This window comes from Theropithecus gelada, chromosome 14 (genome assembly GCF_003255815.1).
Source record: "Theropithecus gelada isolate Dixy chromosome 14, Tgel_1.0, whole genome shotgun sequence".
In the NCBI taxonomy this organism is placed as follows: Eukaryota; Metazoa; Chordata; class Mammalia; order Primates; family Cercopithecidae; genus Theropithecus; species Theropithecus gelada.
Genome location: NC_037682.1, coordinates 59,175,723 through 59,203,193, shown reverse-complemented (window position 1 = coordinate 59,203,193; position 27,471 = coordinate 59,175,723). Strand labels below are relative to the sequence as shown.

Here is a 27,471-nt window from a genome sequence, read left to right as displayed (position 1 = left end):
ACTGCTGCTTTCAATTCTCTCCAGAGATGGCAGCAAAACCCTGGCAGACTAGAGCTCAGGGGAGAATGTGAGGACCCTCATTCCACTGCAGGGAAGGGGCAGCAATCTTGGAAAGGTGAGAAAGCGGATACATCAGGGCTCCAGGGATTCAGGGATGACTTTTAAAATTAGCCATGGAGTCTCCTACACATAGCTACACCTGGGCTAACCTCAATTCCCTTGCCCAGACTTGGACTTCAAAGTTGCTTTCATACCGTGAAACTGTTCTCTCTGCACTTACTGGCTATGTGCTGGGCAGAGGTCATTCCCTCCCCCTACAACCCCACAATTCCTCCCAGCCCCAGGGCAGACAGGCAAAGGACTTGCCTACTTCTGTAGGGCCTGGGGATGGGGATATGGCAGGTGGCTCAGGGTCCCATGGGTTCACCCTTTCTTGCTCCTCTCTATGCAAGTTTCAAAACATCAGAATCTGCTTGGGAAGCTGGGTCCCTTGCCTGCCTGCTTGCCCACCTTTTAGTCCAGAGCTAATCCCACCATCCCATCTCTTCACTGCAGCCCTGCCCCACAAGAACCCAGCAAAAACATCTTGGTGAAGACATTTATTTAATATGGGGGCGGGTGGGGTATTGCTGTCTCTGTCAGTGTGTATAGGGTGGTAGGGAGACAACTAGAGGGACTTCTGTCCTGGAGTAGGAGGCTGTTCTGGCCCCAGGCTGGGGGATGGGGAGCAGACTGAGAGGGGAGGGGAGGTGTGTAAGAAAGGTAGGGTGAAGCTCTGCACACATCCCTGGGACCACAGTCCCGGCTCACCCAGTCACCAAAGCAAGAACCGAATAAATAAAGTGCAACCGTGGGGCTGGGGGTAGGAGAGGGAGGGCACCGGGCGCACCCACGCCCACAGCCCACATTCAGTGCTGCCAGGTCTGGCCCACCTCCCAGCCAGACCCTCTTTTGTCCAATCACCCCAGTGTCTGTCCCTCCACAAGCCAGGCAGGGCCTCTGTGCAGCTACTGGAGGTAGCGATAGGCTTTAAAGCAGTGGTTGCCAGCATCAGCCACCACCACGTGGCCATCCGAGGTCAGTGCCAGGCCCTGTGGACCATACAGTGGTTCTGCAGATGTGTTGATATAGGACAGGAAGGAGCCAGAGCTGTCGAATACCTGGGGAAGGAGTGGAGAACGGAGGGAGAGGCAAGATCAGGCAGATGAGAGTCTGTTTTGGGGGAATGGGCATATGGGACACAGCAGGAAACCTCCCCCTCATGTCATTCCCAGGCCTTACTCACCTGGATGCGGCTGTTGCCCCAGTCAGCCACAATGATGTTTCCATTGGAGTCCACAGCTACTCCTGTGGGGGCGTTGAACTGCCCATTGCCTTCGCCATGGGAGCCAAACTTGAAGAGGAACTCTCCATCGGCACTGTACACCTGGCGGGGGAAGGGGCTAGGGACTGGGGACCTGGCCTCAGGCCTTGGAGGAGGACAGGGTGAAGTCCCAGGGCTGAGGACCCCCACCCAGATCTACAGCTAAGCCCAAATCTGCTTCATAGACTTCACATCCATGTGCCCTACTGCCTACTGGACAACTCTTGCTGATGTCTGTTGGGAATATCAAATCTAACAGCTCATTTTCTCTGGGAAATCAGTTCTCTCAGTTCTCTATCTCAATGACTGGTGCCACTCAGCTGGCCATGAGTCACTCTTGACTCCAATTTCCTCTCTGCTTGATAAGCCAATGAATTAACACAACCCTTAATTCCATCTCAAATCCCCCTCTCAAATCTACACCCTATGCATACACTGTCACGTCTTTCTCATGGTCCAGGCTCACGTCATTTCTCATCTGGATCACTGCAAAAGATTGATCTTCCTGCCTCAGTCTTGCCTCAGCCTGAGTGATCTAAGACACCCAGGACTGCATCACTCCCCTGCCTGCAATACTGTGACTCCCCATAGCTCTTGGGAGGAAAGCAAGCCCCTTAAGGGGGCACACAAGCCTCACCCTCAGCTTTCACGGTCCGCTCCTCAAGTTGAGTCTGAACTACTTGTGATTTCTCAAACACACTATCAAGGTTCCCACCTCCATTCTTGGCTCTTCCTGTGTCTCAAACACTCTCGTCCTCCTCTGCCTTCCATTTAATTCCCACTTGTGCTTGAGGTCCTCCTCAGATAGTCTTTCCTGAATCATACATTTCAGTATCCCTTCCCACAGTTCCCTGTACCTTCCTATCACAGAATCTGTTACATCATATTGTAACTTTTTGGTTACCTTTTTCTCTTCCCTACTAGACTATACTCAAGAAGACACAGAATACATTTGCTTTGTGCATCACTGTATCTCCAGCTTCTAGCATACTGCCTGGGACAAAGCAGCCATGCCATAAATGTGTAAATGTGTATTGTTTGAGTGAATGATCTCAAGGGGAAAAGGAGGAGGTAAAATAGGAGTCTTGTGGAAGAGAAAAGGATGTTGGGACAGTGGTCACGGAGGGAGGGAGGACACTGACCTTCACTGAATGGTTATGGAAGTCCGTTACTACAATCTCATTCTTGTTGTTCACAGCCACAAAATGGGGCCCTGAAAATACAAAGTGGTCTTCAGGGCAGTAAGCTGGGACACCGAGTGGGATGGGGAAGAGTATCTGGGAAGATAAAGCTAGGGTGTTAGGAGAGGGGTGCGGTCTCTAGGACTGAGATGACAGGGCTAAAGTATAGGGAAGTGGGATCTCCAGAGCCAAGATATAAGAGGAGAGGGCCTTTAGAACTGGAGTATCTAGTGGAGGTCTCTGGAACAGGGGTATCAGCATAAATCTTGGAGCTGTCCCCCCATACCTGCAAAGTGGCGGTCAGTGGCCCCACGGCCCCCAAAACGGCCAACTAGTTTGCCATTGGGCTGGAAGGTAAAGACGCAGCAAGACTTGTTGTCGACCACAATGATATGTCCATTCCGGTCTACGGCCACTCCCTTGGGGCCCATGAGGCGGCCAGCTCCAATCTTGGTCTGGAGGAAGAGAATATCCATAAGAGGTTTTATTCTGACTAGTGGGGATAGTAGTCCTAACCCAGCATCAAAGCAGAACCTTGGGCTGGGGAAAGAACAGTGAGGAGGAGGAGGAGGTAGGTTTGGATCAGTCCAGACCCTGACCACCAAGAGGCACTAGACTGGTCAGTTCAGCTGGACACCAGGGTAAGTAAAGTGACAGCAGGCCTCTCACCTTGAACTTGCCCTCAGGGGAGAAGATGCTGACCCAACGGTTGTCATAGTCTGCCACAATAATGTCTCCATTGGTGTCCACTGCCACACCTGTTGGGCGCTGCAGCTGCCCAGGTGAGCGTCCTCGGACCCCAAAACGGAACTTGAACTGGCCCTCATTGGAGAAAACCTGGAGCAGAGGAGCAAGGGAAGGGAGCAGGTAGGAGGGGTGACACTGTGGGCACAGACAGAAGGGAGCAGGATCTTGAGGGAGGAGACCCCCCCACCACCATTTATTCAGTCATTCAACAAGCACTTACTGACAAAAATCAAACATGGCAGCAGGTCTGGGGGAATGCAACAGAGATGTGAATGGGGTTGTGAGAACATGAAGGGATGAAGGGGAATGGTGAAAAAAGGCTCCAAGAGAAGAAGATATCTCAACAAATAGCCTAATAAGGATGCCACATAAACCAAATTCGGCCAGAAAAGGAAAAGGAAAGGCATTCGAGCAGAGTGAGCAGATTGTAAAAGGCACAAAGTCAAGTATGAGCACCACTTGAGGACCTGTCCAGTGTGGCTGGACTGCAGGGAGGACCCAGGTGAACAAAAGAAGGAATTATGTTTTATCCTGGGTGTAATGAGGAGTCTCTAAACATTTCCAGGCATAGCAGTGACAAGATCAATTTTGCTTTTAAGAAAGAACATTCTGGCTGTAGGGAGGAGTCAAGCTGCCCAGTCAGAGGCTGTTGCAGTATTCCAGTTGAGAAATGATGATGGCTTGGACCAAGGAAATTGGCTGGAGGGAAGCAGATGGACTCAAGACACATGTAGGAGGTAGACTCATGAGACTTAGTAGCAGACTGGAATGGGGTAGGTGAGAGAGGAGAATGTATACAAGAATTAGTTCATTCAGGCTATGAGGCTGACAAGGAAATCTTCCTCCTAGACAGAGTGAACCTTTCAACCTCTCCCTTCTCCAACCTTCTCCACTTTAGCTGCCCAATATGCTCGGGTCTCCCTGTCCCAAAAGCACCTCCTTTGATCCTCCTTCCCGCTTTAGCTAAGCTTTCTGGCTTTTCCTTCATAGTCAAAACATTACTCACTACGTAAGTCTCATACACTATGCTTTGTTATAGGCTCTGGGGACACAAGATGAACGAGAGCCAGGAGTGGCCTTGGAGAACTCAAGTTCTGGGCATTGGCCTTGCTCTTGGATTCAAACCTGTGCCTTCCTTAATGGACTGGTCTCCCCGTCCCTGCCCCAGCCCAACCCTGTGTCTTAGTCCTGCAGGGCTGTTTAAACTGGTACCACCAACATGCGTCCCTTTCTTCTAATGTGGGTCTTCTACTAAGCTCTTCTCTGGCTGACCAGCACAGCTCTTAGGTTCTGCAGTGGTCCCCTGTGGCAGGACAGCACTCATCAGTATGAGAAGGGAGATACCAAGAGCTCCACAAGCTAAATAGAAGTGAGGGGGACTAAAAGGTACAGGTTCAGCAGTGAGGTAATGCCCCTCCAGTTTGAGCAGCTCAGGTTCTGGCCCAATACTGATGAGGCTTGGGGATGTCTTGTTCTTCCAGTCCAATTCTATCCCACCCCTGACACCTGGCCAACTCTTACTCATCTTTCCATTCTTAGAATTTCCAGGTCACTTGTTCAGAGAAGACTTTAATGACCACCCTCCACCCTACCAAATCAATATGCACACATCAACTTAGGTCACCTTTACAGCTCTCTTCATAATAATTATCATTTTGCAGCTAAATAACTGTTAAATATCAGTGTCCCCTTCTAAGGATGTAAGCCTCGCATGGCATAGGGACTGCATCTGTTTTGTTTGCTGCTGCATTTGCAGTACTGATATGGCATTTGGCACATAGTAGACATTCAACAATGAATGAACTCCCCAGCTCAATCTCAGACCTGAACTGGACATCTCCACTTGAATGTTGCATAGCTATCTCAAACATCTGCAAAAGCGAAGTCATCAACTTAAACCTGGGCCTGCTCCTGAACCGCAACACCATCTACCCAGTCCACAAAGTCCTGCCATTCTTGATATTTGACGACTCAGCAAAATCTGCCATTCTTGCTTCCTTAATATCTCTAGAATCTGCTGGTGTCCTAGTTTGGTCCTTAACATCTCTCTCCTATACCAAGGTATCTGAAAGTAGATCCCTGACTTCAGGGATCTCACAGTCTAGTGGGGGAGAAAGACTTAAACCAAAAAAAAAACAAAACAAAATCAGACAAAAACAAAAACAAACCAGTGATTCCAATAAAGTATGAAAAGTACAGCAGCAAAAGTCTGAGGGAACTGAGAAGAATGTGATTTAACATTCTGCCTAAGGGAATGAGGGAATTTTCACAGAAGAGCTGATAAAACTGGGAGCTTACACAATTACACAAGGACATAATATATACAGATCAAATCATTCACTCAGAATCACAAAATGTTTTTTGTCTTCTGTCAGCTGATGCTGGTTCCACTCAATGAGGGGGTCTGCCTCATCCTCCAACATAGAAGGGTCCAAAAGAGAAAACGGTCATGTCGTGAGGATCCCAATCCCCATGTACTGAGAGGAGGGGGGGGCGGGGGTCAGACCTCATCAGGGAGCCCAGCCCATGCCAGCCCTAAGGACTCCAGAGTAAGAGAAGCAGAAACTCAACTTAGAAATCTGAGCCAGGCTCCTAGCAGTGGCGACACAGAGGACAGGTGGAAGTAGAAGCAAGAGGAGGACTGCCATAGAAGTAGCAGGTGTTTGGAAGAGAGTGGAGCTATACCAGGTGTTCCCTCTCGATTCCCCACTCTGAAACAATGGGGAGGCCAGGTGCAGTGGCTCATGCCTGTAATCCCAGCACTTTCAGACACCAAGGCAGGAGGATAGCTTGAGCCTAGGAGCTCCAGATCAGCCCAAACAATATAGTGAGACCCTGTCTCTACTAAAAATAAAAATAAAATAAAATAAATTAGCCAGGTATAGTGGCATGCGCCTGTAGTCCCAGCTGCTTCGGAGGCTGAGGTAGGAGGATCACTTGAGCACAGGAGGTCAAGGCTACAGTGAGCTGTAATCATAGCACTGCACTCTAGCCTGGGCAACAGAGACCCTGTCTCAAACAAACAAACAAACAAAAAATAATGAGGAAGCTCAGCCCCCTCACCAGGACAGACAAAGTGGCACTTATCTGTGCATGTGAGCAGGGAGCACACCTGTGTGTGTGCACAACAGAGAAGGGGTCCCAAATCTCAACTTTTATGCCAGGAAGCATTCCTAGGGAGTTGGAAAGGAGCTGGAAGGTGTCACTGAGTAGGGACTCAGCACCACCTCATTACTCCCCTGCAATCCCCTCCTCACTATTCAGGCTGGACCCAAATGCCTTTTGTGCTGCACAGGGCCTCTCCATTCCTCTGCTCTTAGAAATAGGGTAGGAGTAAAGGCAGACTGGACAGAACTGGGAATATGGCCACAGAAGAGTCCCTGGCACTTTTAGACTGTTAGGTGAAAAGCAGGGGTCAGGGAGTAGCCATCACTGAGGGAAAGGACCTTAGTACAGCTGAATCAGTGATATGAGTACTCAAGCAGGGTCAGAAAGTTTAAACGTATAGGTGTTGAGAAGTAAGGATCTTCAGCGAAAAGTTTTGCTACCCAGTAAAATGTTTCGAAGAAGTAAAGTGCATGGTAGTTAGAAACAATCCCCTATAGGATAAAATAAAAATTCCACACTCCATCTCCAAAACCATTTACAATCTGACCTCAGCTACCCCCGGCTTCTAATAGTAATCTACCTCTAAGCCTGCTGGGCTCCTTCCAGTTCCCTGAACCACCTCCTCCAGCTCTTTCCCACCTGCTTGCCTTTGTTTACAGCCTCCACCTGGATGATGATCTTTTTAACAATAGCTAACATCAGAAGTTTCACTAGATGTCAAGTACAGTACATCATTTAACACTCCCCACAACCCTATCAGATATACTTTTCCTAATTTTACACATGAGTTAACTGAAGCTCAAAGAGGTCATGTGACTTGTTAGTATGTGACACAGCTAGATTTCAAGCTCAGGTGTCTGGTTTCAAAACCTGAGCTTTTAACTGCTCTGCTGTGTCAACTACCCTGGTACCCACTGTACCAGGCTCTGGGTTTTTACTACAAGAAACAGAGAGAGAAAAAGGCACATTTCTTGGCTTTGAAAAGGAGCTCACAGTGCAGCAGAAACCATGTCCATTCGGTGTGATGTATGCTATAATCAGCTGTATGAGGTTATGGGAGAGGCAGTGGGAGGAACACCTGTGAGGTTATGCTACAACTTCTAGCCACTGAAAGATACCCGCTTTGGCCAAGATACCCCCATGTGACTGTCTAGCCAACCTGATAAGTGCAGAGACTCCAGACAGACTACATACATTCAGGAGTCAGGTAAGCATGTTGGAAGACAGCAAGGGAGGGCAGGCCTGCATCCTGGCCACCAGGAGAAAAAGGGAGAAAGTAAGAGGCTCAAGGAGAGGCAGAAGGGAAGGAGGAATGAGCCAGATCTTTGCAGTCCAGGAGCTGACCTGGCCTAAGCCATGGCCTACAAAGGTGAGGCTACAAGCATAGTAAACTCTGGTTTCTGACTGAAGGTGCTGGTTACAGTTGTGGCCTATGGGAATGGGGTGGCCGGTGGGTGCATAAGGGGTGATCCTTTGATTCACCGCTGTTAAGGAATGGTACTATCTGCAGGGTTCCATCTTTCCAGGAGGTGACCTGTACATTCCATCTTTTCAGGAGGCTGTAGCTTGAAAACCCTTATTTTGGTGGTGGAGTCGAGCGGTAAAGGTGCTTACCTGAATACACTGGTTGTTGCTGTCTGCTACCACGATGCGGCCGCTGCTGGCTGCGGACACACCTTGTAAATTGGTGAATTCACCTTTCTCCCTTCCACGACTGCCTGTGGGAAGGGATGGGAGTGAAAACAAAAGAATTCACTGAGACGTCATTTTGAACCTCCCTTCCCTCCCCACCCACTACCTGAGCCTGGCCCATCTGGCTCTGCCCTGGCCTGTCTGTACCAACACGGAAGACGAGCTCATCCTCAATTGGGTTGTCCTTTCGTTTGCCGCCTGTGCTGTACATGGAACTGGGCCTACGCACTGCCTTCTGGCGCACATGGCTGCCGGGGCCGCCAGGGGACTTGACACGGCGCTTCACATCGTCGGGGGAAGGTGGCAGGTCCCCAGGACGCAGGGCACGCACGCGGAAGGGGCTGCCGCGCACTGGCTGCCCGTAGAGCAGCACTGAGAGGAGCAGCTCGCCTTCCGTGCGCGCTGTGTACACTAGCTCATATGTGCCATTCTTGTGGTCCACCACTGGCACCGGAAGGCGCGTGCCGTCCGGACCGGTGATCTCTGCGCGCAGCTCAGCGCTGCCTGTGCGCACCAACCGCCCGTCCTTGTCTTTGGTAGTGACAGTGAGCGAGGCAGGCTGGCCCACTAGCGCCTGGCGCAGGCCCTCTCCGGTGGCCACCGTCTCGTGTGCAGTGGCGCTCGTGGTGAGCAGTGCGCCCAGATTGAGCACGGATCGCCTCAGCCCGTCCACCTCAAGGACCAGTTCCAGCTGTGCATTCTCGTGTGGCCGCTCCGGGAAGGCCTGTGCCGCCAATGCCGCCAGCCGCTCTCTCATGTGCTTGCGCACCAGCAACACCTCCGGGGCCGAGCCCAGGCGCAGTGCCTGCTCTGCGAAGCTGCAGCTACTGCCGATGTGTTCCTGACCCTGGCGCAGAGTGTCCAGCTGGGTTTGCAACACCTGAGGAGGGGTAGAGGGAGGAGTGGGTGAGCAGACTGGCACAGGGGGAGTCTCTGTGATTACTGAAGTTGTAGCACTGTGGCATAAAAGAAATACAAGAGGGTGCCTGTGGACAGAGGACACAGATGCCCATAGCACCTACTGAGAGCATGTGAGGAGGCAGAATATCTAGGCTGGGGAATGGGGAGCTGGTGTGGAAGACAGAGGAACAATGGAGGCAATAAAACCATCACAAAGGACGATGGTAGGAAAGGGTGAACACCAGACACACCTTCTGTTTGGCCCCACAAATGGTCTCCAGATCTCTGACCAGAGCCTGCTTGCGCTGCTGCAGTGCTTGCTCCAGGTCTTCGAAGGCTGCACCGATCTGGGCCAGGGCCTCTGCCTTGCGCTCCTGCAGCTGCTGGCTGATGCCCCCAACTAAGGCAATTGCTGCAGACAGCTGTGGCAATCTGGAGGGGGAACATCTCATGCCAGAGTTGCTGAGGGTGGCTTTGCAGAAGTTTCCCTTCTCCCTGGGGACCCTATTGCTGCCCTCGTGGAGATCTCCTTCCTGAGACCTCCCTGAGACTTCTATGTCTGCCCTTCCCAGACCCTTTATTCCCCTCCCACACCATCCCTGTGGCCCCACCAGCCCAGGACTCTGCCCAGTGCCTACCGGCCACGCACAGCCTCAAGCTGGCGCTGCAGGGCTGCCTTGTGCTGCTCCACCACATCCCTCAGCAGCACTGTGCCATGCTCACGATGCTCCCCAGCACGGCACTCACCACACATGGCCGTCTCACAGGCCTCACAGTAAAACTCCATCGTCTGTGGTACAAGGACTCCAGTTGGGTAATGGCTAGACATCACATTTCTTTGTCCCCTCCCCTCCCCACCTGCCCTCCCTGCCCCTTACTTTCTAAGTGCACCCCCTACCTGGACCACTCATCCAGAGCAGTACCCTTTCACCCAGCCACTCGGCACCCCCCAGTGCCTCTCCTCTCCTCCCACCCCAAGTCCTGGCCTCACTGGGCCTCGCTTGGGCCCACCTTGCCTTCATGGTTGGGGCAGGAGAGAGGGCGGCCAGCCACTGCACTGAGGGGGTGGGGGTCCTCCGGGTCGTGGGCCCCATCAGATGCCTGCTGCATTGCCTCCATGAGGCTACTGATGAAGAAGTTGTTCTGCAGTGCCGAGACACCCTGCTCTGGGAGGATGGACGTCTGCCGGCATACTGGACAGGATAGTGTCAGGCTCTGGGCAGGGATATAGTTTTGGAGACACCTGTCCAGGAAGAAGGAGAGTCGAAGACCAGAGTGAATGGGGTAGCATAAGTGCACCCTTCCTTATACTTCCCATGGGTGCCGACCCCTTCCCTCACAGGTGTGCCATTATACTTCATTTTAAAACCTCTCTGCTTGACACATCTCATCTGCTAGCAGGTATAATGGCCTTGCCTCTTACAACTGAGGAACACATCCCTGACCCCTCTCAGAAGAGCAGACTATCCACATTCCTCACAGTGTGCACACAGGCTCACCTTTCACAGGTGTTCACAAATGCTTCTCATAGGAATATGCAACTAGGCAACCCCTGCCCAACTTCTTTAACTCATTAAACATTTACTATCTACTCTTGCCAAATTTATGCCAAGCTCTGGGGACAAAAAGATAAAGCACATTGCCTACCCTTAAAATACTTCCCATCTACAGAGAAAAAAGTCACAGGAATAGTACAGAAGTAAATAGCATGATGACTAAGGGAATGGGTCCTGGAGCTAGGCTGCCCAGGGCAACACCCCATCGGTCACCTGTTATACTGTGTGACCCCTGACAAGTTACATAACTTTGGCAAGTGAAGGACTCTTCCTTTGTAAGATGGAGAAATACAGACTTCACGGAGTGTTAGAGGATTACATGTAAAGTACATATTTATATTTGAAGAGAATTAAATGTAAAATGCCTGATTCACAATAGCACTATATATGGTAGGCTACTTGTATTACTTATTGTTAATATAAGGAATGACAGATACAGTGATAAGGAAATGCATCTGGCTCAGGTAGGTGGAGAGGGTGTCCAGGAAAGTCTTCAGAGAAATTGATGTAAACTAAATCTTCAAGGATAAATAGTTGTTAGCCTGACCAAAGAAAGGTGCAGGCAGAGGGGGAAGGGTAGTCCAGATACAGAAGGCAGCAAGAAGCAGCATAGTATGAATAGGGAACTGTGAACAGTTTGATGTGGCTGGCTAGAGACAAAGTCCAAGGCAAGGAATGGTGAGAGAAATCAAGGAGCTTAGAAGTTATCCCACCAGCAATAGGAAGCTGCCAGAGAGTGGTATAGCCAGGTATACATTTTACCAAGCTCCTCTTCACCACCTCTGTGTGGAGAGTGAATTTAAAGGGAATGAGACAGCAGATGGGGTGGAGGGGGGCAGGGGGGAGGGCGGCGAGGGCAGTGGCATCAGCTAGTTACCATTTATTAAGTGCATATGTGCCAGGTGCCATGCTCTCTGATTTGTGTTTCTGTTAGCAGGAGGAAGGGCAAGTGGCCCAAGGTAACAACAGCAGTGGGTGCTGAAGCCTGTCTTCAAATGCAAAGTATGTGTTTAACCAGTATACTCTTAATCTAGGCAGGAAGTGAGGAAGACCTGGATTTAGGCAGTAGTAATGTAGACTATGAGGTGGAAACAAATCTGAGAAGTGTTTAAGAAGGAGGGAAGGTGGGAGGTGTTTTCTGATTAGATATGGGGAAAAGGGAGGTGATGAGTCTTCATTGACTTCCAGCTTCCTAGCTTAGATAACTGAGTGGATAGTGGTGACATTCACTACAATGAGAAACATAGAAAGAGGAGTAGCTGTAGGAAAGTTCAGCCTTGTCCTGGTTGAATTTACTGTAACAATAAACATCCAGGTTGAGGTTACCAGTAGACAGTTAGGAGAATGAAGATTAGAGACAAGAGATGGGCATGCCATCAACATTTAGATGGCTTTGGTAGCACTGGGAGAGGATGAGATCAGCCAAGAAAGCATAGATGGTGATAAGAGAGAGGGACAGAGCACTCAGCAAAAACTGAATGAGGACAACAAAGACCAGGCCGCGAGGCAGGAGGAGCAGCAGTGTTAGAGCAGAAAAGTGAGTGGTACATTTCCAGGAGGGAATGAGTAGTCACCAGTGTCAAAAGCAGCTGAGGAGTTGGGTAAGGTAAGGACAGGAAAATGTCTACTGAATTTGGCAAATGCGAGGGTACTTTGTAGGGAAAACAGGGAGGGAGTGGCAGAAGAAGGAAAGCTTGACTGCTGGAAGTTAAGTGAAGGGGAGCTTGAAAGTTCGAATGAGAAGGAGGTTGAGGGGTTGGATGGTGCTAGAAAGGGACAAGGTGACAAAGGGTTTTTATCTGTTTGGCATGGGAGTTTTGAGCTTGCTTATGAATGGAAGAATCAGGAGAGAAGGAGAAGGGGAAGAGACTAGAAAACTGAGAGGACAAGATCTTGAGGATTGGGGAGTGCCTCGGATTGGCCTGAAGAGGAGGACTGGATGTCAGTCTCTGAATGGAGGGAAGGAGGAAAGGAGAGGAGGATGTAGAGGGGTACAGGGGACATAGGAGAGTGAACGATGGAGGATTCAGGGGCCTGATGATGGCTCAGATTAGTCACTGATGGGAGGGCAGAGGACACTTACTAGAAACAGATATGAGAACTGAAGGCAGCTGTATTTGGGGACCTCAAATTTGTGGAGTGAAGATCTGCATTGTGCAAACTCTCCCATATCCTCAATCTCATGCCTTAATGTTTCCTATAACTTAGGATCTTAATTAAAATCTGACAAACACCATGTGCCAGGCATGATTCTAAGTGCTTCACAAGTGTTCACGTATTTAATTTTTTTTGGTTTTTTGTTTTTCTGGTGTTTTTTTGTTTTGTTTTGTTTTGTTTTGAGATGCAGTCCTGCTCTGTCACCCAGGTGGGAGTGCAGTAGCACAATCTTGGCTCACTGCAACCTCTACCTCCCGGGTTCAAGCCATTCTCTTACCTCAGCCTCCCAAGTAGCTGGGATTATAGGTACATGCCATCATGCCTGGCTAATTTTTGTATTTTTAGTAGAGATGGGGTTTCACCATGTTGTGATTTCTTAATTCCTTGACCTTCTCATCCCCAATGATCTTTTCCCCCTTCCCATGCTCCCACTAACACCCATTTCTCATCAACTATCACTGCATTTCAACAATTCCACTCTATTCTTCAGCAGCTTTCTTCCCAGCTCACTGAATCTAGTGTTTCCCCATGCAAAATACCTTCTAATTCAGCAATATCCCTTTCCTATTTGTCAAGTGTACCTGGCTCATGATAGCTTCCTAACTGGTCTCCGTTTCCACTCTTGCTCCTTTATAATCCATTCTCTCCATAATAGCTAGGGTGAACTTTTTACATCAGATTATTTCCCTGTATGGGGGTATGTATATGTGTGTGTGTGTGTGTGTGTGTGTGTGTGTGTGTGTGTGTGTGTATATGTTTTTTAACTCCAATGGTTTCCCATTGCACTTAGAATAAAATCCAAACACTTTCCGAAAACCTACAAGCTCCCCCTTAAACTGCCCTTATTCTCTCCAATTTCACCTCATCCCACTTTCCTCCTCACTTGGCCACACTGGTTTCTTTTCTGGTATCTGAACATGTCCTGTCTACTTCTTCCTCAAGAACTTTGCACAGATTTTTCTATTGCCTGGAAAAGTCTGTCTCCTTCTTATCCTCAGAACTCAGGTCAAATGTCACCTCCTCAGAGAAGCCTTCCTTGATGACTATATAGAATAGTTCTTGCCCCAAACACCCCTACTTCTCTCTGTTTATATCCTGCAAAACATTAATACAAGCTGCAGCTCTCGTTTTCTTGATTGCTTACTGTCAGTGACTGCCCACTAGAACATACTCTGAGAGCAGAGACCAAGGGATACAGTGAGAGCTCTGCAGTGAAAACTGGATTCAGACCTCAGCCATTTACTTGCTGTGTAGCCTTGGAAATATTTCTTTTATTTTTTTATTTGTTTATTTATTTAATTTGAGATAGAGCTTCTCTCTGTCACCCAGGCTAGAGTGCAGTGATGTGATCACAGCTCACTGCAGCCTCCACCTCCCAGGCTCAAATGATCCTCCCACCTCAGCCTCCCGAGTAGCTAGGACTACAGGGGCATGCCACCGCACCCAGCTAATTTTTAAATTCTTTTGTAGAGACCACATCTCACTATGTTGTTTCCCAGGCTACTCTGGAACTCCTGGGCTCAAGTGAACCTCCCACCTTGGCCTCCCAAAGTGCTGGGATTACAGGCATGAGCAACTGCGCCTGGCCAGAGATATTTCTTAATTACCTACTGACTTTGAACCTTAGTTTCCTCCTCTCTAATATGGGGATACCTGGGTGTGGTGGCCTGCACCTGTAATCCCAGCTACTCAGAAGGCTGAGGCAGGAGGATCACTTGAGCCCAGGAGTTCAAGTCCACCTTGGGCAATACAGCAAGACCCTCATCTCTAAAAAAATAAAATTAAATTAAAAAATTAAAACAAACAAACAAAAAAATTAAAACAAGCTGGGCACGGTGGGCCTGTAATCCCAGAACTTTGGGAGGCTGAGGTGGGCGGATCGCAAGGTCAGGAGTTCAAGACCAGCCTGGCCAACATGGTGAAACCCTGTCTCTACTAAAAATACAAAAATTAGCCAGGCATGGTGGCATGTGCCTGTAATCCCAGCTACTTGAGAGGCTGAGGCAGGAGAATCACTTGAAACCGGGAGGCACAGGTTGCAGTGAGCCAAGATGGCACCACTGTACTCCAGCGTGGGTGACAGAGAGAGACTATGTCTCAAAAAAAAAAACCAAAAATCAAACAAACAAAATTAAAATGAAATAATAAAATGAAGTTAATAAAGTATCTGTTGCAGGGATTAAGGAAATCAGTATGTATAAATCACTTAGCCAGTCTCTGGCAAACGGTAAGCAATCAATACGTGGTAGCTATTGTTATTAAAATTTCTCAGCCACTGATTTTCTCCAGGAGTGCTCAGTGATCTGGGCACAGGAGAAAGTGCAGAGACATCCAATTTCGGCTCTGATCCAACATTGAGCTTCTATGGCATGGGCTTTGCAAAGGATAAAGATGTGAAAGAACTGCAGGGGAGCTAGTCAGTCAGCCACAGGGTCCAGGATGGGCAGGAAAGAACGGGAGGCCAGCATGCAGTTGGTGACTGGGAAAAGAGGGAGCAGTCAAAGGGGCTAGACATTTATATTGTATCAAAAGTGGTGTAATGGGAGTGGGGTAATGGGAGCCAGGAGTGGAACGTTGGAGTTTATGACTACAGATAAGATTCTGGATGAAAAGATTCAGGGCATGGTTGGGAGGGAGTGTTAAGTGAGGTGGAATGGGGGACAACCCTGAAGAAATAGTTAAGAACCAACAGGCACAAGAGGGTGGTTGTCCCCAGGTTGATAGAAGAACTTGAATGGACAAGAAAACTGAGGCCATTTCCAGTTGATAAAGGAGAGTGGGCAGTGGAGCTGGAATCTCAAAGAGCAGGGCTGGCAGGGAAGCAGTATCCCTTGTGCAGAGCCAGGTTTCAGTTGGGGCAGAAGACAGAGGAAAAGTGTGGATAGAGGCAATGGTGAGAAGACCCAGGGACCAGGCCATCCAAGAAAGAACAATGAGAGATGAGGGACCGAGAGAATACTGTCAAAATACAGATGCGATCACATATAAAACCCTGCAAAGGCTTCATGTGGCTCTCAGGGTAAAGGCGAAATTCCCTAACAGGTCTACAAAGCCCTAGGTGGTCTGGCCTCCACCTACCTCTCCAGCTTCATCCCATGCTACTCTCAGTCACACTCACTCTGCTCTAGCCCCACCAGGCTTCCTCCAGGCCTCTTACCTGACATATTTTCTCATGTCACATGGGTTTTTCCAATGGTCTTCCTTCTGCGTAGAATGCTCTTCCAACTAACTCCCTTTACCTACTTAACTCCTATTCATTCTCTGAATTGCTCCTCAGGGAAACCTTCCCTGATTCTCCAAACCATAACAGATTCCATATGACAATCTCTCATAGCTCAGCACTTTATTTGCAGCACTTACTAAAAGTTCTATTTATCTATAATCTGGCTATATGATTATTTGATAACTATCTTTCTCTTTCACTAGACTGTTAGCTCTTTAAGAGTAAGCATTATAAGTGTTGGGTACCTTAAACACTCTACTTGATTGTTACCCATTCTATGCTTGTAACAATATATCACATGTTCCCCGTAAATATGTAAACTATTGTGTATCCGTTTTTAAAAAGAGTAAGGATCATATCTGTTTTTGCTCATCACTGCATACCCAATGCCTAGACAGGGTCTGGCACATAGTTGTTCAATAAATGAATATTTGTTAAATGAATAAATGATTGATAGAAGCCTAGAGGCTGGGATGGGTTGCCATTCACTCAGTACCTGAGGACAACAATGAGGACAAGCAGGGAAGGACAGACCTAGCTTCAAATATCCTCCTACTAGTCATAAATTGCTGATGCCAAAGCTGGTTGAGTCTCAACACTGTTTGATTTATCAGGTGGTGTCAAAAGCCGCCTTGAGGTTTGGGAAAGGGCAGAGAAGGCCCTATTCTGGACAGGAACCATGGCCCAGTATTACAAGCTTATGGTTCTCTCACAGGTTCTTGCCCCCAAAACCTCATTTCCTGCAGATTGGGGTTCACCTGCTCTCCTCCCAAGTAAGCATGTTGCCCTCACCTACTACAGGTTTACACATGCTCCCTCAGGAGAGCCCACAGGATCCTCATCCCTCCCCAGTACACACATCCCCTCACCTCTCACAGAAGGTGTGCAGGCAAGGAAGAACCTTGGGGCACTGGTACCGATCCAGGCAGATGCTGCATACCAGGAACTGCTTGTCCATCGGCTGGACCTCTGGGCCAGGGCTGTCCTCCCTCTTTGCCATGGCGCCCACAGTTGGCTCCTGCCACTCACACCAGCCTCTGTACAGAGAGATGGTCAGCACCAGGGAGTCAGCACTTCTTCTCCCCACCCAATCCCCGCCACTCAAATCCCCTGCAGAGAACTTGCCCCCACCTCTTCCCTGCTAGGGGCAAGACAAGGCAGTGACTGGAAGGATCAGGGTGATGTGACCCCTGAGCCTGGTGTTCTGTTTAAGAGCACAGATGTAGGATTAGACTGGGTTTCAAACCTGGCTCAGTCTCTCACCAGCTGTGTGAGCTTGGACAATTCATATAACTTATCTGAGCCTCAGTGTCTTAATTTGTAATTACAAGAATAATAATTTGAAAGTGTGACATAGTGTATATTGAGTGCATGGTACACAGATGTCCATTTTCACTGACACACTTATCCTTCATCTCCTCTGCCTCCCCCAAATCCTCCTCCAAGAGACCTGAATGGAGTGTCTCCCTTTGACTACCTGTAGCTCTTCCATTTATCCCCTGACCCACCTGTTAGTACAACTACCTGAAACTGCACTCTTTTTCACACCCAGTTAGTATCAAGTTCAGGATTGCTTCCTGAATATCTTAAACCATTCTCTCCAATCCCACAGCTACTCCCCCCCCTCCAATTCAGGCGACCATCAGTTCTCTCCTGGAATACAGCAATAGCCTCTTAACTGGTGTTCTTGTCTCCTCACTGACACCTTTCCATCTATCTTCCTCGCAGCCAGAATGTTTTTAAAACACAGATTTGATCTTGTCACTACTCTGTTTAAATTCCTTCAATGAGGCCGGGCGCGGTGGCTCAAGCCTGTAATCCCAGCACTTTGGGAGGCCGAGACGGGCGGATCACGAGGTCAGGAGATCGAGACCATCCTGGCTAACACGGTGAAACCCCGTCTCTACTTAAAAATACAAAAAAACTAGCCGGGCGCGGTGGTGGGCGCCTGTAGTCCCAGCTACTCGGGAGGCTGAGGCAGGAGAATGGCGGGAACCTGGGAGGCGGAGCTTGCAGTGAGCTGAGATCCGGCCACTGCACTCCAGCCTGGGCGGCAGAGCGAGACTCCGTCTCAAAAAAAAAAAAAAAAAAAAAAAAAAAATTCCTTCAATGGTTCTCCATTGTCCAAAGTCCTTAAATTGGCCAATGAGGCTTAACTTTGCCCCATACCTTTTCTACAACCTCATGTCTCATGAGTCTACGATCAATCATTCTTGCTGGTTTTTTGTTTTGTTTTTTTTGTTTGTTTGTTTGTTTTCCCAGTTCCTGGAAAACTCCTTGTTCTCTTTTGCTTCTGGGAGATCACCCATTCGTTCTCTCTGTCCTGAGATCCTCCTCCTGGCCCCTTTTCCTGGCTGATGTGACACCTACGCATCTTTCAGGTCCCCATATAAATGTCACCTCCTTTAGAAGACCTTCCATGACTACCCAGAGTCTGGCGTGGGTGCTCTACCTCTGTGTCCCTCAGCACCCTGTATTTACTCCATCCTAACTCTTAAAAGCTATGCTGTGATTTTCTTGTTACTTCTCTGCTTTCTCCACTCCATGCAGTGTTCTTGAGGGCAGGCATTTTATTTATGTATTTACATTTTATTTTATGTTTTCATTCTTAGCACTTAGCACAGAGTCTGACATAAAGATTGACCTATACTTATTGAACTGATTTCAGGAATTCAATAAATATTTACTGCCTACTTTGCACAGGTGTTAGGAATGGAATGATAAAAGAGATATGGTCACTGTCCCTGTGGTGGGGAGGTGGTGGCAGATATTCTAAAAGTAAACAATGGTGGCAGGGAAGTGATATAAAGGAAAAATGGATGCTGTGAGAAAGAACACTTTTGATTGGGTCACCAGGGAAGACTCTCCAAGGAGGTAACTTTTAAGCAGAATTCTGGGTGGATGGGAGAAAAATGGTATGGGTGAGGGTGAGAAACAACAGGGAATCAGGAAGGGAAATCATTCTAGGCTCATCACTGCATACCCAATGCCTAGGACAGGGTCCTATAAATAAAAAGCTTCCTTTATTGGAGCCAAGTCAATAAAAGCAAGAGGTGAGTTTGGGAAGACAGGTGGAGATGAGATCATGAAGGACCTTATAACCGCCATTAAGAATGTGATTTTGGCTGAGTGCAGTGGCTCATGCCTGTAATACTAGCACTTTCAGAGGCCAAGGCAGGAAGATCGTTGAGCCCAGGAATTGGAGACCAGCCTGGGTAACATAATGAGACCAATATCTACAAAAAATTTAAAAATTATCTGGGCATGGTGGTACACACCTGTAGTCCCAGCTACTTGGGAGGCTGAGCTGGGAGGATTGCTTGAGCCCAGGAGGTGGAGGCTGCAGTGAGCCATAATCGTGCCACTGCACTCTAGCCTGGGATGAGACAAAGTGAGATTCTGTCTCAAAAAAAAAAGTGATTTTATCCTAAGTTGGAGGGGGGGATGATGTGGTTTATAAATCAGTGAAAATAAATTAGAAAGCTACTCTGGCAGCTGTGAGAATTGAAGACAAAGAGAAACAAGAGTGGAATCAGAGAAACCAGTTAGGAAGCTACCAAAGTTCTTTGGGTAAGATAATGCAGGGTATCATCTGAGCTACAAGCAAAAAGCTGGACTGATTTGAGAAATATTCATTGGCCAGGCAAGATGGCTCACATCTGTAATCCCAGCACTTTGAGAGGATGAGGAAGAAGGTTCACTTGAGCTCAGGAGTTGGAGATCAGTCTGGGCAACATAATGAGACTCCATCTCTATAAAAATAAAATAAATAAAAGAGAAATCAAAAGGACATCAAGATGAACTGGGTGTGAGAGGGATGTCAATTATGACTCCTAGCTTTATCATTTTAGCAAATGATGGGCCATGAATGGAGACAGTGAGAGCTGAAGTGGAGCTGATTTGGGGCATTCTGTTCTATGTATGGTAAGTACGATGTGTCTCTGTGATGTCCAGGTAAAGCTGTCAAGTGAGAAACAGAATACAGGAGCTCAAAAGTCTGGGCTGGTTACTGATTTGGGATCACTGACATATAAATGGCACTTACAGCAATGAAAACACATGAGACCACCTAGGGACAGAGGGCAGACATGATAAGAAAAGGGCCTGGCACAAGGGAGGGGAGCTAGCAAAGGTGACTGAGAAAGAGATCCTGAGAAATGGTAGGAAAACCAAGAGAGTGTGAAACCAAAGAAATCAACAGAACAGTGCAAGAAAAAGAAGGGGTGAAATAAGAAACAGACTGAAGAGTGTCCACTAGATTTGGCTGTGGTGGAGTGGCAGGGGCAGAAGCCACATCAGAGTGACTGAAGAGTAAATGGGAGATGAAGTTAACACAGCAGATGAGACAATGCATGGCAGGGATTTGGTCATGAAGGGTGGCAGAACAATAGCTGAATTACTCCAAAATAGGCAGTGACTAGGACCAGGTCACCATTGTCTATGCTGTTAGATGCATTACGAGCCTTTTTCTGAAGACTGTGAATGAATGAATGAATGAATGAATGAATGCAGGAGGGAGTCTAGATTTGGGGAGGGATAGAAGGGCTGAGTTGCTGTGCCTTTTGTTTGTGTAAGAGTGGGCCTGGGTAGAGTGGGAAGGGCATGCCTGAAAGTACCCTCTCCTGATGTGGGCACTGGCATCCTGATGTTCTCTCTACAGTTGTAATGGGTTCTGGAGTCTGAAGACTTAATACCAGGAAAACATAGCAGGAGGGAGGACAGATTGAAGGTTGGCAGAAGGACCAGGAGGCGGGAGGCAAGCTGAAGCTTCTGTCTGGTGAAGGGAAAGGCTGGGAGGAAGAGTGGGAGTGGTCTGCTGGGTCCTGCTGGGGTAGCTGGATGCCAGGCTCCACCTCTCTCCAAGCCTAGGGGCTCTCCCAGACTGTCACACAGGGGCGGGGATTGGGCTACCTCCAAGGACTAATAGCTCCTCCCCACCTCCTCCCCTTCCTGCTTCAGTTCGCCTCCCAGACTTACTGGGCATGCAGCCGCTGAGGCCATACCCCTGCCTGAATCTGAGATTCTCTTCCTCCCGTGGGGTCCTAGCTCTTCCATCCCACTGTGCTCTAGAGATTTGCCCCCAAGATCCTATAGGTGGTGGTTCAAGTGGACTGTTTATCACAGCAGACACTTATAAGGCCTTGGTCTCAGAGCTGGACTTCACTCTCCTTCCTCAGACTGCCTTCTGCTATCCCTGCATTGGTTATTCCCACCATCCTTTATGGCTTAGTTCTCAAGGCACCTCATTCCCTCATTCAGCATTCACTTGACACTGCTGCTAGGCCTGGGGACACAAAGACAAATAGTCACAGCTCAGCCTTCATGGATTCCACAATCTAATAAATAGGTTACTGCCATGCAAAGTGGTGAAGACCATAATGAGGAAGCACCAATTGTTCCAGGAGTACAAAGGTTACCTAACCTAGATCTGGAGCAGGGATGGGTCCAGAGGTTGGAAGCCAACCTTTCTCCTAAAGAAAGTAACTTTAGTAACTCCTAAAGAAAGTTACTTTCTCCTAAAGAAAGGACAGACACTGTGATGGGAGGGCTAAGAAACAAGATGGAGAGGTAGGCAAAAGACACATGATGCAATGCTTTGTTGGGCTTATTAAGGAGTTGAGACTTTACCCTTACCTGCTAGGGGATGAAGGATTTATCCAAAAAGCAAAGGAAAACCTTGGTAGTGGTGAGGGCTATTATGTATAGAGTGACAAAAGTACATTTTTGGCTGCTGTGTGGAAAATAGTTTAAAGGGCAAGGATGGAAAATTAAGAAACTGCCTTGATTAGGAGAATAGCAAAGGGAGGCCAAGATAAATGAATTTTGCAGGGGGATAGCAACAGAACTTGGTGGCTGAGTATACATATGAAGAGTTAGGGGAGAAGAAGGAATTAACAGACGATTCTTTGGAAACTCTCAAAGAAGAGCAGTTTGGATGAGAGGATGATAAATTCGGTGTTTATCTTTTAAGGTTTTTTCATTTTTGTTTTTAAGAGACAGGGTCTTACTCTGTTGTCCAGGCTGGAATGTGGTGTTATGATCATAGCTCACTGCAGCCTCAAACTCCTGGGCTCAACTAATCCTCCTGCCTTGGCCTGCCAAAGTGTGGGGATTGCAGGCATGAGCCACAGCACCCAGCTAGAGTTCAGTGTTTAATGTGATGAATCTGAGGTGCCTATGGGATGTAATTCAAGTGGAGAGGTCCAGTTGGCAGTTGGCAAGATACGCTGAAGCCTAAGAGAGACGTCTGGCCTGGAGACATGAATTTGGATGTTGGTGTAGAGATGGTTCCTGAAGCCATGGAAGTGGATGACATTACCCAGAGAGGGTAAAGTGAGAAAGGAGGGCCTATCACCAAGCCCCAAGGAACCTCAATATTTAAGAGATAGGCCCAGGAAGCAGAGTCTGCAAAGAAGATTGAGAAGGCACAGTCAGAGAAGCAAGAGAATCAGGAAACAGAGATGTCATGAATGCCAAGGGAGAAGAGAACTTCATGAACAAGGGAGTGAAATGCTGCAGAGGTCCCATTATTTAAGCCCCAAAGAGGCTCTCATTAACCTCAGAGCGTGTGGTTTTCAGGGGATGGAGGACAGGAAGCCAGATCCAGGGAGTCAAGCAAGAAGCTGATTGTGAACAAATGAAGACAGCCAGTGCTGACTCCACTAGATCCTGGACATCTGCAAAGCATGTGTTTCAAGGCTTTTCAGTTTCTCCAAATTCTCAAACAGCATTAATTTCCCCCAGGACTTCCTCCTACAATCTCACAGGATTCCCAGTATACATGAATTACACAGCTGTGAATGGAGGTAACCAAGGCATTGTTGAAAATGGATGTGAGAGGCCAGCTAGGCTCACTTGCTTGCTAAAATAACTCACGTCTACTCACTAGCTTCCAGGTTTATCTGATCATTTGAGACCTCAAAAAAATGACAAATGACTGCAGGTTACAGTCTTTGGGCTTTCTCCGAAACAAATGAAGCCTTGGATGAGACAAAGTCCTTAAAGCCAATGAATCCTTTAAATAAGATTGGCAGGGAAGCAAAGCAATGAAATTCATGGCCATCTCCCCCAACACTGCCAGACTGAGTAAAGTGAATGAACCATTCAATCAGACTTCTCTGGGCACATTGTGGGCCAGGTCCTTCAGCTGAGAAATGGAGACACAAAACTGAATCAGACACACTCCCTGTCTTTCACAAGTTTTTAGACTAATGTGAGAAACAGAAATGGAAACACGTAACTACAATGTGATAAGTACCATGATATTGACATGTTCAAATTGCTACAGCAGCAAACTGGAGGAAGTACCTAACTCTGAGGGTGGTATAGAATAAAGAAGGCTTCCAGAGGAAGGGGTATTTGAGCTGTCTTGAGGGACAAATAGGGCATGGATATGTACATTGGGGAAACAATGAGTAAAGAAACAGAAACAAGAGAAACTAAGAAATATGGACCAGATGGACAGACTGCATTTCTCAAAAAGGCGAGGTTATACATGATGCTTTTACATCCTAAAAGCATAAAAATAAATAAATCTAAATAAATAAATAAAAGACACCGCCACTCACCTACCCTCACAAGCCAGAACCCTGGCAGTCTTATCAATTATGCCTTTTCTTTCACCTTTCAGATACAAGCTATGACTACATCCTCAATTCTGCCTCTGAAAACGTGGCTAGGTTTAAAAAGTGAGGAGATCTAGGATCTAGTCTTGACACTGTAGCTAACACCACTAACACAAGGTGAAACTCTAGGCAAGTTCTGACCCCATTCCCTTACTTGTAAATTGGGAGAAGAAGGGTGTTTTCTCAAAATCTGAGACTCCCAAGGTTCCCTCTCAAGCCAAGAGTCTCTACAGATCATACCATGAGCCCATGATTAAATCTCATCTTGTACTACCTCGATGATTTGACTTCTAGTTTTCACTGTTAGGCTAAATGTGTTAGAGGATGGTCTTAGTTCCCTCCCCTCCACACTCCCTCCCCACACTCCCCACCCTGCCCCCTGGTAAATAAATGTTTGCTGAGTTTTAAGTCACCTGTGACGCTCTATGAATGCTCTCTATTCTAACCATAGGGTTTTTCTGCTTTTTCTGAACCTGGGCTATACTATCTCAACTACAGACTTTTTGCTCAAGTTCTCTCAGCAAGAATGCCATTGTCTCCTAAGTGGCTGTGGCAGTACTTGGCATGCAGGAAGTACTCAGTATATGTTGGTTACAGGAGAGCCCTGTTTACATCTCTGCAGTTCCCTTTCATCAGAGAGAGAGATGCAAAAGTAATGGCAGTAACAAGACAGTGAATAAAGTCCCAAGAAGAGAGACCTCTGCTTATATAAGGAAGCTTTTCCACAGCAGAAGGTAGCAAGTGCTCTGTCACTGGAGGCATACAAGCCCAAAGAAGCAGGGCTCCTGTCAGGCCTGCAGCTCTGATTCCAATTCTGCAGCAAATCATCCCCTGCTTAGGGGATGAATGGGCACCAGTGGGCTAGACAGACTGGCCAGGAGAGACCTGTGGTATTTTCTGCACCTGCTCTGACCTCCCAGATGTGATCTTCCTGCTAGGGCCAGTCCTGAGTTTCTGTTGTCCACATCAGAGAACCCCCACACCAAGAACAAACCCAGGGCCTGCCCTCAGTCGAACTGACCTCCCTGGGGTGCAGCCTGCCCCTCCAACCTGCAACCATCTGTCCCTGCAGGTTTGCAGCCCAGGATCTGAAGCCAATTCCAGAAGGGAGGAGGTCAGAACCAGGGAGGGGCCTGGGGTCCTCCAGGCAGGGCTCAGGCTACAGGAGAACCAGAGGGGTCCTTTCCCACAAAAAACCAGCCTCCACATGAGGCTTCCTGTCCACAGAGCAGTGCATGGGGAGGAAAGGGTGTCCTCCATCCTGACTGGTGGGCCTGTGGGTGCCAGAGGATGGAAGGGGCGGGGGGGGGGGGAGGGGGGGGGGGGGGGAGCAAGGGGTGGAGGTGTCTGCACCAGGGAGAAAAGAGCCCTTCAGACAAGCTGGGCCACAATATTCCAGAGTCCCACTCAGCACCCACCACCACCACCACCCTCGGCCGCAGCGTTCAGCACCCTCCGCCAACACACACAAGCTCCCAAACCCCGCGCTCCTCCAAGGAACCATCACCCATCCACCCGCGCCTCCCCGCCTCAAAACAGGGACCTCACGTGAGCAGCCACAGCCCGAAGAATCCCCCTGCTGCTCTCACGGACATGGACACGCCTCACGTGGGCAGAGAGAAGCACAGCTTTTGAAAATCATCCGTGCCCCCACCCACAGACGCTCGGACCCAGACCCGGGCTGACAGGAATACAAACGCACCTTTGGGGCCCGCCCGTCGCACTCACCGCGTTGGAGCAGGATGCGAGGGCAAAGCCTGGACTGCGCCCACTCTGAGGGGCCCGCGGCGCTGCTACTGCTGCCAGCGCCCGTCCGCCCGGCCCTGCCCGCGCCTCAGCCTGTCCCCGCGCCGGCGCCGCCGCCGGACTAGCAGCACAGGCCGGAGGGAGGGGCCGGGGCGGGGCTGCGGACCGGCCGGGGGAGGGGGCGACTCCAGCAGGGAAGACCCACCCACGCCCCGCCCACCGCCACGGAGGCCCCGCCCACCCCTACCGCATCGGCACGCCCCTCCCCAACGCCCCAACCTCCTGGGCACTTTGCCTCTTTGGTGCTGCTGGGGAGCCGGCGAGCCGGATCCCGGATCTCGGATCCCGGATCTCCGCCAGCTGCCTCCGGCTCCGGGAAGGGCGGTGTAGTCGGTCTCAGGGACTGAGATGAGACTCCGTCAAGAAAAGGCAGCTGGGGCAGCAGGGATTTCGGACTCTGGGTGCCTGTCCGGGCCGCCTGCCTCCTGGAGGCGTCCTTTCCGGCTTCCTTGGAGTGCTCCTATGTAATATGCTGGTCTATCGCCTGACCAGGAATACGCAGAAACCGTCTGTACCTTAGCACGATCTCTGGGCGGCAGAAGGGCAGTACCCAGAACTCTGGGAGAAGGAGTTAAGGGGTAGAAAGGTGGGGGATTTGATTAGGCTTTGGTTCAGACCATCCAGCGACTCCCCTTCCTCACACCAAAGACACTGGGCAATTCTCAGAATCATCGCCTTGTGCAAAAAGCAGCCCCAAGTGGAAAATAATTACAACAGTTTACAGGGACTGCGTGGTTATTATGTGCCAGACACAGAACTAGCCACTTTACATATATTATTCAATAATCAGTAGGTAGCATCTTTTATTGGCCTTATTTTACAATGGAAAAAATAGGGATCTGGCTCCCCAGACATTAGCCCTCATCACTCAGCTAGAAAGTGGGCAGAACCTGGAGTTGAGCCCTGTTTTTAGGCCCTACAACCAGCATTTGGAGACTCAGTACCTTACATGTTGAAAAATCCCCAGTGGCCCGTGAAGTGGCAGCTCATATGAGGACCACCTTCTTTGCCCCAAAAATCAAGCTCTAGTCAGATGACTGCAGACTGACCAAAGCCCAGAAGACTGCCTGGGAGCTGCAATATCCGTGACAAAGGGCAAACTCAGGCCTGTGAGGATCCCTGCCCTATGGGAATCTGCTGAGTGGGTCATCCCCTTCCTCCAACCTTCCAAAGTTGGGGAGAATCCTGAAAAATTCTAGTTTCCTTGGCCAAAGGGTATTCAGGTGATGACACCTGAGCCCTGACTAAACCAAAGTGCTGTTAGGGAGCTTTCTTGTGACCTCTCCACAAGGTTCAGATTTAGGCTCAACACCTGAGTGCAGCAGGAGCTTTGGGAACTGGCTCAACCTCTTATCCACCTGAGTTCAGCACATAGCACAGGATGCTCCAGTGCTTGTGAAAGAACCCCAGACGGGGATCATGCTTGCAGTTTTGGGCGGGGGCTACTAGACTACCCAAAATGAGGGAACTGGAGTCTATATGACACTATCTTTGGGCGGGGGCTACTACACTACCCAAGATGAGGGAACTGGAGTCTATATGACACTATCTTAAGCCTTAGAGGACTACTTTTCTCAACCCTATACTTCTCCCATGCAGTCAAATTTCTGCTCAAAATAATTCTCAGCTCCTTCTCCAGAGGGCAAAAGTCCTTAACCAGCCTGCAGTCTTCATCTAGCCACTCCCTCTTCATTTTTCATTCCAAGCAGTTCCTCCTAGTTCCTATTCAGAGCCTTCACTATATGCTGGCCTCTCTGCCTGGGATGCTCTTCCCTTTACCCTGCCTGTTTGTTATCTACTCACCCTTCAGGTCTCAGCTTTTTTTTTTTTTTTTTTTTTTGAGACAGAGTCCTGCTCTGTTGCCCAGGCTGGAGTGCAGTGGCACAATCTCAGCTCACTGCAAGCTCCACCTCCTGGGTTCACACCATTCTCCTGCCTCAGCTTCCCAAGTAGCTGGAACTACAGGCGCCCACCACCATGCCCAGCTAACTTTTGTATTTTTAGTAGAGATTAGCCAGGATGGTCTCGATCTCCTGACCTCGTGATCCACCCATCTCGGCCTCCCAAAGTGTTGGGATTACAGGCGTGAGCCACTGCGCCCAGCCTGGTCTCA

At 48.9% G+C, this 27,471-nt stretch overlaps 1 protein-coding gene across 4 annotated transcripts; it reads right to left on the bottom strand.

Moving 5' to 3' along the window:
* Positions 1-584: 584 nt before the first annotated feature.
* TRIM3 (tripartite motif containing 3) lies at positions 585-25,927 on the bottom strand. 4 transcript variants are annotated; one of them, XM_025356238.1, is made up of 12 exons: positions 25,578-25,927; positions 16,797-16,964; positions 10,003-10,234; positions 9,630-9,781; positions 9,243-9,423; positions 8,239-8,971; positions 8,014-8,117; positions 3,214-3,381; positions 2,831-2,999; positions 2,506-2,576; positions 1,286-1,426; positions 585-1,160 (listed from the first exon to the last, which is right to left on the bottom strand). In XM_025356238.1, the coding sequence occupies exons 2-12, from the start codon at positions 16,925-16,927 to the stop codon at positions 1,008-1,010; spliced, it is 2,235 nt and encodes a 744-aa protein (XP_025212023.1). In that variant the 5' UTR covers positions 16,928-16,964; positions 25,578-25,927; the 3' UTR covers positions 585-1,007. The 4 variants fall into 4 exon arrangements, with proteins under 4 accessions (XP_025212023.1, XP_025212021.1, XP_025212022.1 ...); XM_025356236.1 differs by lacking the exon at positions 25,578-25,927 and adding an exon at positions 25,281-25,474; XM_025356237.1 differs by lacking the exon at positions 25,578-25,927 and adding an exon at positions 25,255-25,413.
* Positions 25,928-27,471: the final 1,544 nt, after the last annotated feature.

Excerpts from the sequence above, each read along its gene's own strand:
- TRIM3 (XM_025356238.1), bottom strand. The coding sequence starts at position 16,927 with ATGGCAAAGAGGGAGGACAGCCCTGGCCCAGAGGTCCAGCCGATGGAC. Across the intron at positions 3,000-3,213 it reads CCCCTGAGGGCAAGTTCAAG|ACCAAGATTGGAGCTGGCCG; the intron begins GTGAGAGGCCTG and ends CTCTTCCTCCAG. Across the intron at positions 2,577-2,830 it reads CACTGACCGCCACTTTGCAG|GGCCCCATTTTGTGGCTGTG; the intron begins GTATGGGGGGAC and ends TTGTATTTTCAG.